Source organism: Ichthyophthirius multifiliis (genome assembly GCF_000220395.1).
Source record: "Ichthyophthirius multifiliis unplaced genomic scaffold scaff_1120509249389, whole genome shotgun sequence".
NCBI lineage: Eukaryota > Ciliophora > Oligohymenophorea > Hymenostomatida > Ichthyophthirius > Ichthyophthirius multifiliis.
In genome coordinates, this window is record NW_004087751.1 from 1217 (window position 1) to 17461 (window position 16245).

General features: G+C 16.7%; 3 protein-coding genes across 3 annotated transcripts, besides 34 other annotated features; all 3 read left to right on the forward strand. All coding sequences in view use genetic code 6, as the record gives it.

Annotated features, from left to right (window-relative positions):
* The first annotated feature begins 57 nt into the window (after positions 1–57).
* Positions 58–98: a microsatellite.
* Positions 99–333: 235 nt separating this feature from the next.
* Positions 334–390: a microsatellite.
* Positions 338–370: a microsatellite.
* Positions 391–548: 158 nt separating the features above from the next.
* Positions 549–591: a microsatellite.
* A 212-nt stretch (positions 592–803) lies between these two features.
* Positions 804–850: a microsatellite.
* A 1233-nt stretch (positions 851–2083) lies between these two features.
* Positions 2084–2121: a microsatellite.
* A 339-nt stretch (positions 2122–2460) lies between these two features.
* On the forward strand, positions 2461–5323 carry IMG5_000110 (hypothetical protein; the record flags this gene model as incomplete). The annotated part of the gene is made up of 2 exons (XM_004040170.1): positions 2461–2898; positions 3159–5323. The coding sequence occupies exons 1-2, from the start codon at positions 2748–2750 to the stop codon at positions 5321–5323; spliced, it is 2316 nt and encodes a 771-aa protein (XP_004040218.1). The 5' UTR covers positions 2461–2747.
* Positions 5324–5743: 420 nt separating this feature from the next.
* Positions 5744–5789: a microsatellite.
* IMG5_000120 (hypothetical protein) lies at positions 5788–7086 on the forward strand (the record flags this gene model as incomplete). Its single annotated transcript, XM_004040171.1, has 4 exons — positions 5788–6062; positions 6103–6376; positions 6425–6549; positions 7053–7086. The coding sequence occupies 4 exons, from the start codon at positions 5788–5790 to the stop codon at positions 7084–7086; spliced, it is 708 nt and encodes a 235-aa protein (XP_004040219.1).
* Positions 6581–6623: a microsatellite.
* Positions 6886–6951: a microsatellite.
* Positions 6933–6980: a microsatellite.
* Positions 7087–8300: 1214 nt separating the features above from the next.
* Positions 8301–8351: a microsatellite.
* Positions 8308–8351: a microsatellite.
* Positions 8342–8436: a microsatellite.
* Positions 8360–8417: a microsatellite.
* Positions 8437–9335: 899 nt separating the features above from the next.
* Positions 9336–9370: a microsatellite.
* Positions 9371–10210: 840 nt separating this feature from the next.
* Positions 10211–10284: a microsatellite.
* A 306-nt stretch (positions 10285–10590) lies between these two features.
* Positions 10591–15570, forward strand: IMG5_000130 (hypothetical protein). The gene is made up of 11 exons (XM_004040172.1): positions 10591–10784; positions 10829–11100; positions 11160–11473; positions 11521–11706; positions 11756–12036; positions 12098–12277; positions 12324–13022; positions 13202–14366; positions 14392–14725; positions 15032–15284; positions 15408–15570. Exons 7-9 carry the CDS (start codon positions 12581–12583, stop codon positions 14711–14713), a joined length of 1929 nt encoding a protein of 642 aa, XP_004040220.1. The 5' UTR covers positions 10591–10784; positions 10829–11100; positions 11160–11473; positions 11521–11706; positions 11756–12036; positions 12098–12277; positions 12324–12580; the 3' UTR covers positions 14714–14725; positions 15032–15284; positions 15408–15570.
* Positions 11776–11812: a microsatellite.
* Positions 12327–12385: a microsatellite.
* Positions 13113–13185: a microsatellite.
* Positions 13118–13152: a microsatellite.
* Positions 13131–13183: a microsatellite.
* Positions 13141–13185: a microsatellite.
* Positions 14732–14796: a microsatellite.
* Positions 14732–14817: a microsatellite.
* Positions 14785–14884: a microsatellite.
* Positions 14863–14917: a microsatellite.
* Positions 14868–14922: a microsatellite.
* Positions 14868–14932: a microsatellite.
* Positions 14933–14967: a microsatellite.
* Positions 14976–15019: a microsatellite.
* Positions 15278–15365: a microsatellite.
* Positions 15293–15346: a microsatellite.
* A 41-nt stretch (positions 15571–15611) lies between the features above and the next one.
* Positions 15612–15670: a microsatellite.
* Positions 15619–15674: a microsatellite.
* Positions 15675–16245: the final 571 nt, after the last annotated feature.

Here is a 16245-nt window from a genome sequence, read left to right on the forward strand (position 1 = left end):
ATAGTCATATCTATATTTTTTATTATTTATTTTATGAATATTTGTTAAATAATTTAAAATAAAAATAAATAAAATATAATAAAAATAATTTAAATATATTTTTTTTTATTTAATTATTATAATTTCTAATAAAAATTATTATTTATACCTTTTTTATAATATTAAATATAAAATAAAAATATAAATAATTAATATTTTGTTTTTTATTTAAAAATATATTATATGAAACTAAGAAAATAGTAAAGATAAATTTAAAATACTTAAAACTTATTATAATTTAAAATATATGTTAAAATTAAATTTTACTATTTTTATCAAATATTTATTAAAATAAAAAATAATAATATATATATATAAAAATATATATATAATTTTATAAAATAATAATATGTATTATTTATAAAATATAATTTAATATAAATTTTCGAAATTATATTTTATTTTTGTTCCTTCTTTAGCTTTTATTTTTTATATTTGTATTTAAAATTAAATATCATAGGTTAAAAAATTTAAAAATAATATTGTTGGATATTTATAAATTATTAAAATATTTTATAATATATTATTTATTATATAATATTTTTTTTATTAATTATCAATAACTATTTTATACTAAATATTTCAAATTGACAAATAGCTCAAAAAAATATATTGTATATATTAATAAACATTCTAATTTAATTACTTTATATTGTAATATATGTATTAATAGTTATCTAAATGTTAACATAAATATTAATTATATTTTTTAATTATAAAAATAAAAATGATATGGTATTTTATTTAAAATAAAAAAATATAAAATATATATATATATATATATATATATATATATATGTATTTATATATAAATAAATTATTATTAATATTTTTCATTTTATTATTATAATATATATAATTTCATATTTTTTGTTAATATTTAATATTTAATTGAAAATTTTATCATAATTCCTAATTTTTTAAAATATTATACAAAATAAGTATAAATTATTCTTTAAATTTAATATCAACAATAAAATTTTAAATTTTATTACAAACATAATATCAAAACAATCTATAAATAAATAATTATATAATCTGCATTATATGTGGCTTAAATTTCGATTTTTACTTAACTATAAATATAAAAATGTATATTAAAAGCTGAAATAATATACTGATATTTCAATACTTACAAGATTTATACAAAAAAAGACAAATTTCAAATATTTCTTAATAAATCTTTATAAATAGATTAGTTTTATGACTAACAAAATATTAATGATACTCTTAAAAGATCTTTTTATCTAAATAGTAATCTTCTTAAATAGAGGGAAAAAAATGTAAAAAACTGAAATTAAAATATCCGAAGGAAATCAGTAAATAATAATAAAAAGAACTTGAAATTTTAAAAAATAATTACTAAAACAATTAGTTTATATTTGCTAATTTAATCTTCTTTTATGAAATTGTAATTTATTAAAATTTTATATATTTTATAATTACCATATTATAAGATTCGCATATAATAAACGATATTTCTATTTAAATTTAAATATATTACTTTAAATATAACTCTAATATAAAAACATCTTAGTCTAATTATGATTAAATTTAAAACTGAAAATAATAATAATAATAAGCCTATTACCCTCACAGATATGGAAATATAAAAATCTTATATCCAATAAAGCAAAACAAACAAAGGAATATAAGACTATAAAAAATAGAAATATTATATACAATAAATTAATTGGAAGTACATATTTGAATACAGAAAAATAGTTTTAAGAAGTTTTTTTTCATTATATTTAATTTAGTAATCTTTTTTTCGAAAAAAAATTCCTTTATGTTTTCAAAATAAAGACAATTTATAACTTCTATAATGAAAATTTTGCATTTAAAAATAATTATAACATTCAATAAAGGAAATTCAATAAGATACAAGTGAAAAATTAATTAATATAGAAGAAAAAAGCTCTTATAGTTAATTTAAATAAAGTTATATTAACATTAACTCTATTCCTTAAATATATAAGTATAAACGTATCAATAAATTAATTTTAAAAATAATAAAATAAAAGCAATTGAAAAGTTTATATTAATATATATATATATATATATATATATATATATATATATTTAATTTTAAAAATAAAAAGGCTATGTTTCTTAAAATTATAAAAATAGCTTATAAATGTTTAAGTTATTATTATGTTTTTTGTGTATTTTTTTATATAATTTTTTTAATTAAAAAAAAAATATATATTATTTTTATATTGCATATTTATTTATTTTTAATTTTTTTTAAAAAAATAAAAATACCTAAAATAAAATATATTATTCATTTTTTTAAAAAAAAAAATATGAGTGAAAACTATGAAGATAATTACGAAAATGAAAATTTTCAAGAAAGCGAATAATAAAGTCAAAAATAAGAAAACGATGACTAATATAAAGATGATTTTACTGAAGAATCAAATAATAATAATAAATAAAATTAAGAAATATCACAAAAAGGCGAAGAAATAGAAGAATAAACTGAAAAAAAGAAAAATTATTTATTATATTTACGAAATTTACAAGAAAAAAACGAAAATATTAATTTAAACTACATTTTATATTATTAAATAAGCGATTAGAAATTCATAGAAACAACTTTAAAAAGTGTAATAGAAATTCCGATTTAGAAAAATGAATAAGATTAAGAAATTACATTTAAATTGACTGCTATATAGGAAAATAATGAATTAAAAATAATAAAAAAGATGAATTTATAAGATTTAAAATTAACTCAAATAAATAAATATTCCACTTTTTTTTTAAATTTAAATTAGGAATTTTCTTTAGTTTTTGATGCTAGTATTTTAAATGAATAAAAATTAAATAAAAAAAATACCGAAAATATATCCTTATATAGTATAAATATTGAAAAAGTAGAAAAATATGAAGTATTTTTAAAACAAAGAACTCAAATTTTACACTAAGAAAATATCTTTTAAATCACGAATCGGACTTTGAGACATAAATTGAAAATTTCTTTAAAAAATTAAATCCAGTGTATTTTTTTAGATGATAATGTAAAAATATATATTATTTTTTAAAATTTTTTTAGAAAATAGATGACATTTATATTTTCTATCATCCAGAAATACAAGAAGACTTAACATTTCAGTTAGTTGAAATGTCTTTAGAAGAGATATCGTAAAAAACACAAAAACAACCCAAAACTAGAAGTGAAAAACCAATTGGATAAGCACTAAAAACTTCATTAAAATCTATCCAAAACACTTAAATATGTCTTTAATTGGACACTTAAACCTCTATATAAATAAAAATAAACATAAAAGATTCCAATACATGTTTTCATAGGAATTTTTTAGGATTCGCATGTTTAAAAATACTCGAAACGCGTACTTTTTAGGCAGAAAATATAATTTCTTCTATAAAAATAAGCTTAAATTCTATGGAAAATTCTATGTAGAAATAAATATGGAATTTAAAGCCTTTTAAGACTTTTTTACAAGAAAATAATTGTATTTAAACATGGGATTTTCAACATAATTTAATTTATGAAAAAAACCTATAAAAAACAAAGGAAAATACAGATATTTAATTAAATTTTTTGACAAAAATAAATTTTGAATTAGATAAAGTCGAAAAAATAAACGAAGAAAAAATGGAAGAAGATTTTTAAATTTTATTAGAAAATTATTCTTTTTTGGATAAATACGAAGATATTTTATATCAAAATAATGGCTTTATACATAGTAATTTATAAAACCATATTTTTTTTGAAACTTATGGGCCTTTCGATTATTTTTCAGTACAATTTTTGGATAAAAATAACCATGTTTTGGCACTTTATGAGGAAGATTTTTTCTAAATTCCTTAAAAATAGCTTAATTTAGCCTTTATATGTCAAGATAAAGATAATATAGTCTAAAATAAGTATCTTTAAGTAAATTAAGAGGAACTTTTAGACGACTAAGAGTAATAAAATATAATTGGTAGTTTCAAATTTCAGGTTTAATTTGAGTCTTTTAATTAATATTTGATGCCTGAAGAAAAAGAAAGATAGTGGGTTGATAAATTAGTAGATTATAAAAAAGATGATGACAATTTGATGTATTTTTTAAAGGAAAATATAAGTAATTATGTAAAAAATTAATAAAAAATTCAACCATTAGTAATATCTTTAGTGGATATTTGGAATATATAAGATTTAGTATAATAAATATCTAAAAACGATAAAAAATGTGAGTTTTTTATAAAAATTAAAATCGGAAATATATGCGAGAAAATAAAATTCTCATAAAAAATAAAAAAAAGTGAAGAAATAGAAGAAATAGATGATATACTACTCGAATTAGAAAAAAAAGGAAGTTTTTTGAAAAAAATAGAAGATAAATTAAAAATATACACTATGTTAGACCAAAAAAGTTAAAAAGTATCAGAAATTACCACGGATACTGATTTATGTTAAAAAATGGTCTTTTAAATTAAAAGTTTTCTCGAATTTATTTAAATTGAGGTTTTAATAGAAAATGAAATTATAGGAGGTTTTTGCAGATAAATTTAGGAGTGCTTTTTTTACGATAAGGAAGGATTCTTGTATTTTTTAGTTAGTTTTTTTAATAATAGTGGGGGTTAGAATTTAAATTTTACTGGATTTTTTTTAAAATTTTAGTATAGTTTTTTAAGTTTTGAGCAGGAAAATTCATATAATTAAAGCCTTTTTTAACCTGGAATTTATATACCTAAATAGATGCTGTTTTAAGACAAATAATTAGTAAAAAAAATGCAGAATTTTATATATAAAATGACTATCTAAGAAGTCGAATCTAAAAAAAGTTGCGAAGAAGTCTTTTCTTTTAATAATTTTTTTTAGAAAATAAATATGAAATTTTTCCAAGAGCTTTCTTTTCTAAGGAATAATTAAAAGAAAGACATTATGTTCTTAGTTTAAATAAAAAAAATATATTCAGAAAATAATTAAAATAACGAAGAAAATATTGAAGAAAATGAAGAAAAAAAATATGCTTTTAAAAATAATTTTATCTAAATGGAGATTTCCCTTCTTAAAATATTCTCAATCCAAAAATAAGTATAAAAACATCGAATATAGCCCATAATTCTTTTCAGGTTTTTTCTTGTTTTTTCAAAGATAAAGAATTACCTTAAAATATTAAACTTTTAGTTTTTTTCTAAGTCAATTTACACGCTAATACCTTTATAGAATAACCGCTTTAAAAAATAAAAATTTCTATACCGAAATAACTCCAAAAAAAAATCATTTCTAATGAAATTCTAGATAAAAATTGCCTAATTAAAATTAATTTGAATTCTCTTTAAAAAAAAGCACTTGAATAATCAAAAAATAAACAGAAATTCCTTTTTGATTTAAAAAATGATACTGCTAATGAATATTAAACATTCTCCTATAAAGATAATCTTTAAATTTAAATTTATTCTTCTTAATAATTGCTTGATACTTCTCAATCTCCATTATATGATTTAGTTTTTTTAAATGAAGAATTTATATAGGAAGAAAAACTAGAAAATATATAAGATGAGGAAAACTCTCTAATTTCTTAATAATAATAGATTCATAAAAATGACTGTCAAATAAAAAAAATGTACACTTTTATTAATTTTGCGGGAAAAAAGTTCGAATTTCTAATTTAATTTTTAGAAATAATTCAAAAAAAGCCTGTAGAAGTTTCTTTCGAAAAAAATAAAACCTCTTAACAGAAAACAGATAATCAAAAAAATGATACTAAAATATCAAATAAATATGATAAAAATATGCCCGAAATTTACATAATTAAAAACAAAATTAAAAATATTTAAAATGAAAATATGAAATTAACGACTTTTTTAAATAAAGAATAAAAAGAAATTGTCAACCTATAATATTCTATATAAGAATTGAAAAATATAAATATGAGATCCAATTAAAAAACTATGTAAAATTCTAAAAAAAGAACAACAGCACCTATTATTTTAAGTGCAGAAGCTTAAAAAGCTAAAGAACTTATTACTTCTATATGTTAATGTGGTGAGCCTAAGCCTAAATACAAGTAATTGTATTTAATATAATTGTTATTTTTTATTTTAAAGAGGTTTCTGTTTAAATTGTATAGAAAATATGAAAAAAGAGTATAAACAAAAATATGAAAATTATTTGGTTTTTGCTGATAAATATGAATAAGAATCAATAAAAAATTTCTATTTAGATACTAAGATTATAAAAATTAAAAATAAAATAAAATAATTACAATAAAAAACAAATGGATTTGAAAACGAAATGGCAAATGAAGAATAAGATGAAGAAAAAACTCTACTTGAAGCAATCAATTATATGAAATAATAAATGAAAATAGTTTAAGCTGAAGTTATTTATTAATAATATAAATTTTTATTATAATATATATAAAAAAAGATGAAAATGAATCTTAATGAATATAATAAAATTATAAATGAAAAATATTAATTATAAGAAAGTTTAGAGTTTAAAGTTTAAAAGAAATCAAATAAGAATTAATATCTAAGTGAAAAAATAAACCAGTATTTTTTTATTTCAATTTAAAGATATATTTAAAAAAAAAAAGATAAAAAATAAAAACATAAACATTAAAAAGTCAAGTTGATAACTTTAGTTAATTTTTGGATAAATTAAAATAGGAATTATGAAAATTAAAATAAAATATAATAATTTTAGTAAGTTATATATAAATAATTATATATTAAAGCTCAATTTAAAAAATTAGTATTTAATTTAATTTATTTTTAAATAAGAAAATTACTTAAAATAACATTAGAAATATTATAAATAAAAAAATTTAAGAAATATATATGTAATTTATATATTATAATAAAAAAAAAAAATCTAAAAATATTTAAATATTTATATTATATATAAATATATATATAAATAAAATATATATATATATATATATATATATATATTTTCTGTATATATTCTATAGATCTTTTCTTTTTATTTTTTTATAAATATTTATTTCAAAATTTAAATATAAAATTAAAAAAAATGTATTATTAATAATAAGATATTTAATAACCCCATTATAAGTTATACTCTGAATAAGGTATTAAAAGGGAATCAAAGCTTTACTATGATTAATAATAAAATATACCCTTATATCTATAAACTTAAAAGATATCATATTTAAAACAAATTCCAAAATAAATGGTAAAATAAATTTCATTAGAAAGTAAAATGCTATTATTTATATTAACCATAATATAAAGCTTAAAAGGTCCTTCATATATTTTAACAAGATAAATATAATAAAAATAAGACGAAATATAACCTTTAAAATATCTTTTTTACTAACAAATTTTAATAGTAATAATATATTTACCAATAGTGTATAACGAATATACATTTGAGAAGAAAAATGAGATTTAAATAAATCGTTTGTATTAAAAAAATATAATTTTTACACATTAGAATCTAAAATTCATATTCTTTTAAGGCATTTTTTATTCCATTTTTGCATGTTCTTTATCTTATTCAGTTTTTTAAATACAAATAATAGATGTTTATATATTATGTTCTATGTATATTTTTTTAATGGAAATAATTTAGAGAAAAAAGACTTTTTAAAATTTTAATAAATTGGAGTTTCTTGGATTTTTGCTAATTTTTTTAGTCATATTTTTCATTTTTTCTGTAAACAAAAATTCTTTTGAAATTTGCTTTTTTTGCATTATTGGAAGCCTTTCAATATGTTTTTTTGGAAAAATCTAAAATAAAATCCAGAATAAAATTCCTATATAATTCTCATTTTTTTCCTATTAACTAATTAGCACTTTCTTGATTTTTTTTTACATTATTATATATGAAAAAATCACTTTTTTAGACATATTAAATATACTCGACCCTAAAATTTTTCTACTCAATTTTTCTATAGCATTTTTGACTAGTTTTGTTAATAATAAATTAATTATTTCCTTATAAAATAATGTACCTTAGATATTTTTTGATGCTTTTTTGGGAATTTTTAGACTTTTTTTTGTAAGTTTTTTTTCTTTTATATTTTTAGATGATTTTTAAATGCCTACACTTGTCTAGATTTGTATTTATTTATTATATTTTTTAGGATTATTAGTCTTTTCAATTGGAAAGTAAGAATCTTTTACTGAAGATATGATAATGTTAGATGAAAATAATGTATAAAATATAAGTTTTGATTAAAACGAAGCGTTTTTGTAATAAAATAAAATTCGAACATAAAATTTAATTTCAATTTGAGAAAAAAATAGGAATAAAATAAATAAATATTTATTAATTTTAATATTATAAAATAAAAAACATAATATAAATAAAATAATATAAAAAAATATATTAAACTATAATTATTATATTCAAAAATATATATAATTATATATTTATTAAAAAACTATATATATAAAATAAATTATTATATTTTTAATAAACTTTTAATTTATCAATATATTTAAATTTCGATTATTATACTCTATTTATAATTATTAATTAATTTTTGGCATCATTTTAAAATAATAAATAAGTAAATTTTTGATACATAAATCAAATTTTCAAACTTATAAATTATATCAATATTCTATTTAATTTATATTTAATTCTATATACATACAAAGTATCCGAATTTAGCCTAAAATTAAGATAAACTTACATTCATTACATATATCTACCCCATCATGCCTCAATGTCACTTTTGACTTTGTTAAATTTATCGATTTTCGAACCATGAGACTGTTTTTATTTACTACATGAGACAAATAGGATTCCCAAGACCGGTTTTAGTTATAAGAATTTAAGTTTGTAATTTTCCTTAAGTAAAATTAAACTTCTAGGAAGTATCATGTCAACATAATTTATAATTATATGAACTTTTTGGGTTTATGGGAAAATATATATAGGATTTTAACTATTTATGCAATATTAAATTTAAATATTTTGTATATAAACATCATTTTTTATATATATTTATTATTCTGTTTATCCGTGAGTAAAATTATGTACAATATTCCTTTTATTTTTATCTATTTTTTAAAAGTCGAAATTTTCTTCAAATATTAATTTATAAACAGAATCTTATTTTTTTATTTATGCTTTTATTTTTTTTAAATAAAGATTTCATGTATATGAGAATATTAAATGAATCAATGAGTAAATTATAAATGATTTTATTAGAAGTTTAATTATTTTTTATTTATATTTTCTCTGTGTTAAGAAACTAAATATCTTATAATGATAAATTTTAAAGATTTATGATTTTAATATTTATTATAAATTTTACTTTTAAATAAAGTCACTTTAATACATATTTCCAATTGTTAAATTATAATTTTATTTTTTTATTAATTTTAATATTTTTATATTATATATGTAATACCATTTTGATTGACCTTTTCATTAAAAAAATCAACTTAATATCATATATCATGAAATTTAAATTTACTTAAATAAATAAAATTAAGTAAATAATATGTCTAAAAATAGAAGTTAAATATATAGAAAATATAATAAAATGTGCCAAACGATTTTATATATAAATAATTTTAATAAAAAATAAATTTGCTGCGACATAAGCATAAAAACACATTATCCAACATTTCAGAATATTTTTTAAATAAAAAAAAATGACTTAGATGTTAATAAAAAAATCCCAAAATTAATTATTTAGACCCTGAAAATAAATTTCATCCATATTAAATTTGTTAAATTTCTTAAATTTAATTTAAATATAAAAGATATTCTTTATAAGGAAAAACAAATCTAACGTATATAATGAGAAAAAGATTTTTAGTTTATTCCTATAAATTGTATATATAAAAATATTTATAGAAGAAATTTATAACTAATAAATATAAATCCTTTAAAACCAGTCTATAGTTAAAAAAATTATTGAGAAAATTTATATAAATATTTTGAAATTATATCATAAATAAGACATAAAAATATAGAAAAAAATAATTGTTTTTGTTTAAACACAATTAAAATTTAATGCGCTATCGCTAATTATTAAGTAAAATATAATATAATTATTATATAAATTTAAATATATAAAATTTAGAAATAAATAATTCGAATTATATAAAAGATATGAAATGTGATTAAATTAATGCTTTTAAAAAAAGAGACAAAATTAAAAGTATAAACTAATCAACTTTAACATAATTGGTGTGTTTATAAAATAAATAAAATTTTCATATTAAGATATATATATATATATATATATATATATATATATATATATATATATATATATATATATATATATATATATATATCAATTATTATTTATTTAAAAAAATAAAAATTATAGAAATTAAGATAAAATCGCTTAATTTTTATATATATTATATATTAATTAATAGCATATAATTATTATTAATATTCGTATTATTTTTATATATTTTATTTACAAAATAAAAATTTTATTCATAAAAATTTAAAAATGCTATATGATAAAAATAATAAATGTTAATAATTATTATAAATTATAAACTTTTATACTTATAATAAGAAAAACAAAAAAAATTATAAATAAATATTATTAAAAAATAATTCTTATATATTTTCAAAATTAATTTATTTTTCAAATATAACAAAAACAAACAATATATAAAAGCATGAAACCTTAAAAGCCATTAAATTTCATCAGCCGTCAATAAACTGCACTCAACCGTTCTTTAAAAAAAGTCGAACCGTCCTTAAAAGATGTAATAAATTATTTAAAAGAAAATCCCCGTCTTTTAAGAAATGAAAAAAATCCTTATACAGCCGAAAGGCAAAAAAAAAAAAAATATTAAATAATTTTAAAATAAATAAAAGGCTCATGATGTTATTAGATAATGAAAAATTAGCCGCTTTAGAAGATGAATTTAATGAACATCCGAACGGAATTGAATTAGTGAATTTTATTTGGTTAATGAAATGTGCTATAGTACATCCTGTAGAAGAAAAGTACGAATTAGTAACTGGATTAATAAAATTATTTTAAGATATAGATATTAATGGGGATAAACATATGGAATGGAGCGAATTTACGACTTATATAATAGATGCAGTCATAGGAGCAGGGGGAGATAAAGAAAAATTTAACAGTTTTTTATAAAAAATAAAATATAAGAATAATAAAATATATTTTAATATATAAATAAAGATTAATTTGATAAAGGAAAAGATATTACCGAATAAGAAATAGTTGATAAGGCATATTCAAGGTCTTTAAAAAAATATGTGTAGCATAAATTCATAGATAATTCTACACATGCCAGTTTAATTAAAAAAATAGTCTATTCTCCACATAATGACTGCATTTTTTGTTTAGAATAGAATTCAAATAAAATAAAATTCTATTTGTCAGATTGTAGAGAATTAATTACTAATTCAAATAAAATTTGTTTATAAGTACCTAATGATACTAATAATGCTTAATTTATTATTGACTTTCATATTGCAGAATCTATAAACATAGTAAAAATAAATACATATAACATATTTAAAAATATATATATATAAAGATAGGTGCTATTACATCTAAAAAATAAATAGTTTTTTGGGAAAATAATTTTAGTTAAAAAATAGCTAAAAATATAAAATTAGATAATTTATAAACAGGAATATGGTATATGCCTTTACATAAATTATGGATAACAGCAGGAAACGATAATACTTTAAAAACATGGAGTTTTTAATAATAAACATAAGTATTATAAATAAAAAAATATCTAAAAAATAAATATAATATATATATAGTAAGGCGAAAATAGAAGAATAATAATAAATCCCGATAAAATAATAAATGCCCATAAACAAGTGATTACAAGTGTCTAAGAATTAGTTTCTCCAAAACTAATAGCCTCCTCTTCTTTAGATGGAACTATAAAATTATGGGATTTAATATAAGATGAGCCTTCCCTCTTAGTAGAATTAAAAGACCCTTCCAAAACTGAAAGAGGAATCAGACAATTAGCTTATTCATATCAAAATGGTTCTTATTTACTTTCTATAGGATTCGAATCATATATAAATGTTTGGTATTTTTTAAATAAAATAATAAATATACATAATATATATATATATTTATATATTGAATAGGTGCCCTGAATCTTCCATTACAAGGGTTTTTGTTGGAAAATTAGAAGGACATTCTAGCCTAGTGGCTACTTGTTAATTTATTCCTTAAAGCCCTAATGTAGTTTCTGTAGATGATAATTGTAATATAAGAATATGGGATATACGTATTATGTAGACTATTTAAATAATAGTTACTGAAGCGTATATATATATATAAATATATTATTTGAAATAAATCTATATTTAGTTCTTTTGGATAAATATATGATTTATGTTTTGTTTTTGGAAAATATGATAGAATTATTTTTGCAGGAAAAAGATTAATGTATTTTGAAAATTCTGAAGTACAAAAAAATGTAAAAAATATAAATGAAGAAATATATGCTTTAAATGTTGATTTTAATTTATATTTTAATTAAATTGTTATCTTAACCAAGTAAAAGGAAATGATATATATAAATATATATTTTTTAAAAAAGAATAGATATACGATTATACGATGCCATGACCGGAAAATTAAATAAAGTTTTTAACGAATTTAATGATTAAAATTCAATCGAGCTTTCCGTTTTTTGTTTTGGAGCTCGCTAAAGGAAATTTTACCTTTCGGACAATAGTGGAAATGTGAGACAATATAATATGAAAAACGGAGAGTTTTTGAAAAATGTGAATGACGAAAAAGAAATAGAAGACTCTGAGTTTTCAAAAAAATAAATACAAGTTAGTAATAAAAAGGATGTAAATGAAATCTCTTAAATGATATATATACACGAAGAAAAATTACTAATATGTTCATATTCAGATTCTACTATAAGAATATACGACGAAAGTGAATCAGAAGAAAGTATACTAATTAAAGTACTAACTGGAGGACATATGAATGCTGAAATAGTCTCATTAGTATATTCTTCTAAATAATCTTTTATAGCTAGTGGATCGATAAATGGTATAATATATATTACCTTTTAGAATTTTTTTAATTTTTCTGTATTTTTAAAAAATAAAAAATAAAAAAAAAACTTATACATTATATTTCTAAATAATAAATTTAAAAATATCAATAAATATATAAATATATATATATATATATATATATATATATATATATAATTATTTATTTATAAGGTATTATTGCATTATGGGAATTTGAAACTGGAAAATTAGAAAGTATATTAAAAGCCGATGATATAGAAATAACATGCTTGGAATTTTTAGATCCATATCCAGCTATAGCAGCTGCTTCTTTAAATGGTGCTGTATATATATGGGGGACTAAAAATTGTAATTTTAAATATAAATACTAGATTATTATAAAGATAATGAATTCTATGTGGATAGACGGAATAGAATAATATTTTTCTGTCAATAGTATCATTTGCGAATCAGAATTAAATTATGGCTTAAAAAGATGTGTTCCAGTAGACGATTTTATACCTGAAGATGTTGAAAACTTTAAGCCTATAATTCAAAAGAGCAGTCTTAATTTTAAATAATTTTAAAAATAAAAAAAAAATAATAATTGGCCAATTACATAATAAGAAGAAACAAATAGTGAAAAAAAAATAATCATCAGTGAAGAAAGTACATAAAGCGAAACTGACAATTTAGAAAAAAACGAGACTTTTTAAAAATACTGGTTTTAATATGATTAAAATAAGCAAAATAACAAATAATAAAATCAATATTGTTACATATATTTAGGAGATACAAAAGGTTTTATATAAATATGGAATTTATCCGATATTTTTTACACTCGTAATATAATTCCTATAAAAGAAGAAAAGAAAAAACAGAGTTTTTAACTCCGCAGAAAAGACTTAATAAACGCCTCAAAAACAGCAGAAAATTTAATCAATAGTTAAGAGAATAAAAATAATAAATATTAACTAACTGTGCATGCTTTAAATAGTGTTTTACTACATAGATGGGTAGGCCATTAAGGATTGATTAATAAAATATGTAAAATAGAAGAACCGAAGTCTATTATATCATGTTCTTTTGATAAACATGTCAATATATGGAGCTTAGAAGGCGAATTGTACTCTAAAATAAACTTAGGAGTGTATGATAAGTAAACTAAATGGTATTTTCCTTTCGATTGGATCGAATAGAAAATATAAGATTTAGATTAGGTATTTAGTTTTTTAAAAATAATTGAAAATAATGGATTAAGTGATGAAGAAATCGAAAAAGCCCGAAAAATTTATTTAATATAAAAATATTTTACTGAAAATGACATAAATGATTTAAAAAATAAACTAATAAAAAAAATATCTATATTAGAAATAATGTAATAATAATTTAACGAAAAAAAGGAAAAAAATGATAAAAACTTAAAAAGTTTTTAAAATATTTCATTTAGAGATTAGTTAAATTAACTATTAATAAAATTCAAATAAGACGAAGAAGATGAAAAAAACACAAAAAAATAAAGATTATTATAAGATTAATAAAATAAATAATAAGAATTAGATTAAGTTAAAAAATTCTATAATATAGAATAAAAAAAAGAACTTTTATAATAAAATAATTTAAAATAAAAATTAGAAAAAATTTTTAATACTTAAGATAATTTTTTTTATAATAATAATAAAGAAATTGAAAAAACTAGTTTAATATATGATTAAAAATAACTGAAAAATTATTCATGTAATTTATAAATATAAATATAAATATAAATATAAATATAAATATAAATATAAATATAAATATAATATATATATGTATATATTTATATATATTTTATAATCTATACTTTATTTAAAATATATATCTATATTATCTTATATTATATTTATTATATTTATTTAATTATTTATTATTTTTTATTTTTTTATTTATAATTTCATTTTTTATAATATAAAATTCATATTAAATATATAATTAATATTTTAATCTTATATTAATTATTATATTATAATATTTATTTTTATTATAAATATTTTTAATTTATAGATAATAATTCAAAAACTAATATTTTAAATTAAAATAGTCGAAAAAATAAAAGAGAATTATCAAATAATTTTTTGACTACAACTTCAACTAAATTTTGTGGTGAATAAAAATAAAATAAACAAATTATTTTGTCTAATAGTAGTTCATATAATGTTAATAAATTATGTTCATTATCAAGTAGTAAATATGTTAAAAATTTTTAATTTGTGTAAATGTTAACTAAATAAAAATTACCTGAATTAAATAATATATAGTATGTATAATATAAAATATATATAAAAATATAAATAAATATTAAATATATAAATATATATATTTATATATATATATATATTTATTTTTTATCTACATTTATTTTTTTAATTAATAAATTTAGAAAAAACATTAGTAATTAAATATTTAATATAAAGAAGGCGAAAATAATAGATGTTTTAGAGTTGCTTAACAAAATTATTTGTTTTAAGCCTAATCTAATTCGTAAAAAATACTTTTTGCAGATAATGATTTACTTTTATAGAATATTAATGATTTAAAATTATTGTTTTAAAAAAAAATAGGGATGAAACTGATAATGATTTAGAAGAAGAAAAAGATGAAAAAGATTAAAAAAATATAAAAGATGAATAAAATGAATAAGATATAACTAAAAACGAAAAAAATTATAGAAATACTGAAAAAAAAATCACTTTTTATCTTCTAACTATAATAAAAAGAAAAAAAATATATATTATAGTAAAATAATTAAATTTAATAAATGAAATAATTATAAATATTTTTCTTTAAGAAAATAAAATTAATCTTAATTATTTATAAAAAAAAAATTAATTTTTATAATAAATTAAAATATTTTTATTTATGTAAATTATATTAAGTAATTTTTAATATAATATATTATTTAAATAGGTTTAAATTTCATAATTATTGAAAAATTAAAAATGAAGGATTTATTTTAAAATAAAAAATAATATATAAATAAATAAATATTTAATAAAATTATATATATTCTAAAAAGAAAATATATTTTATATCTTATCTATTATTAAAAATAAAAATTAATGTGACCTGCAATTAAAAAAAAATATTTAAATATAAGGAATTAAAAATTATACTAATTATATATTTATAAATATTAAAATATATAATTTTAAATATATTTATTACAAATATAATAATTAAATTAAATATAATAAAAATTGTAGAAATATAATAAATAT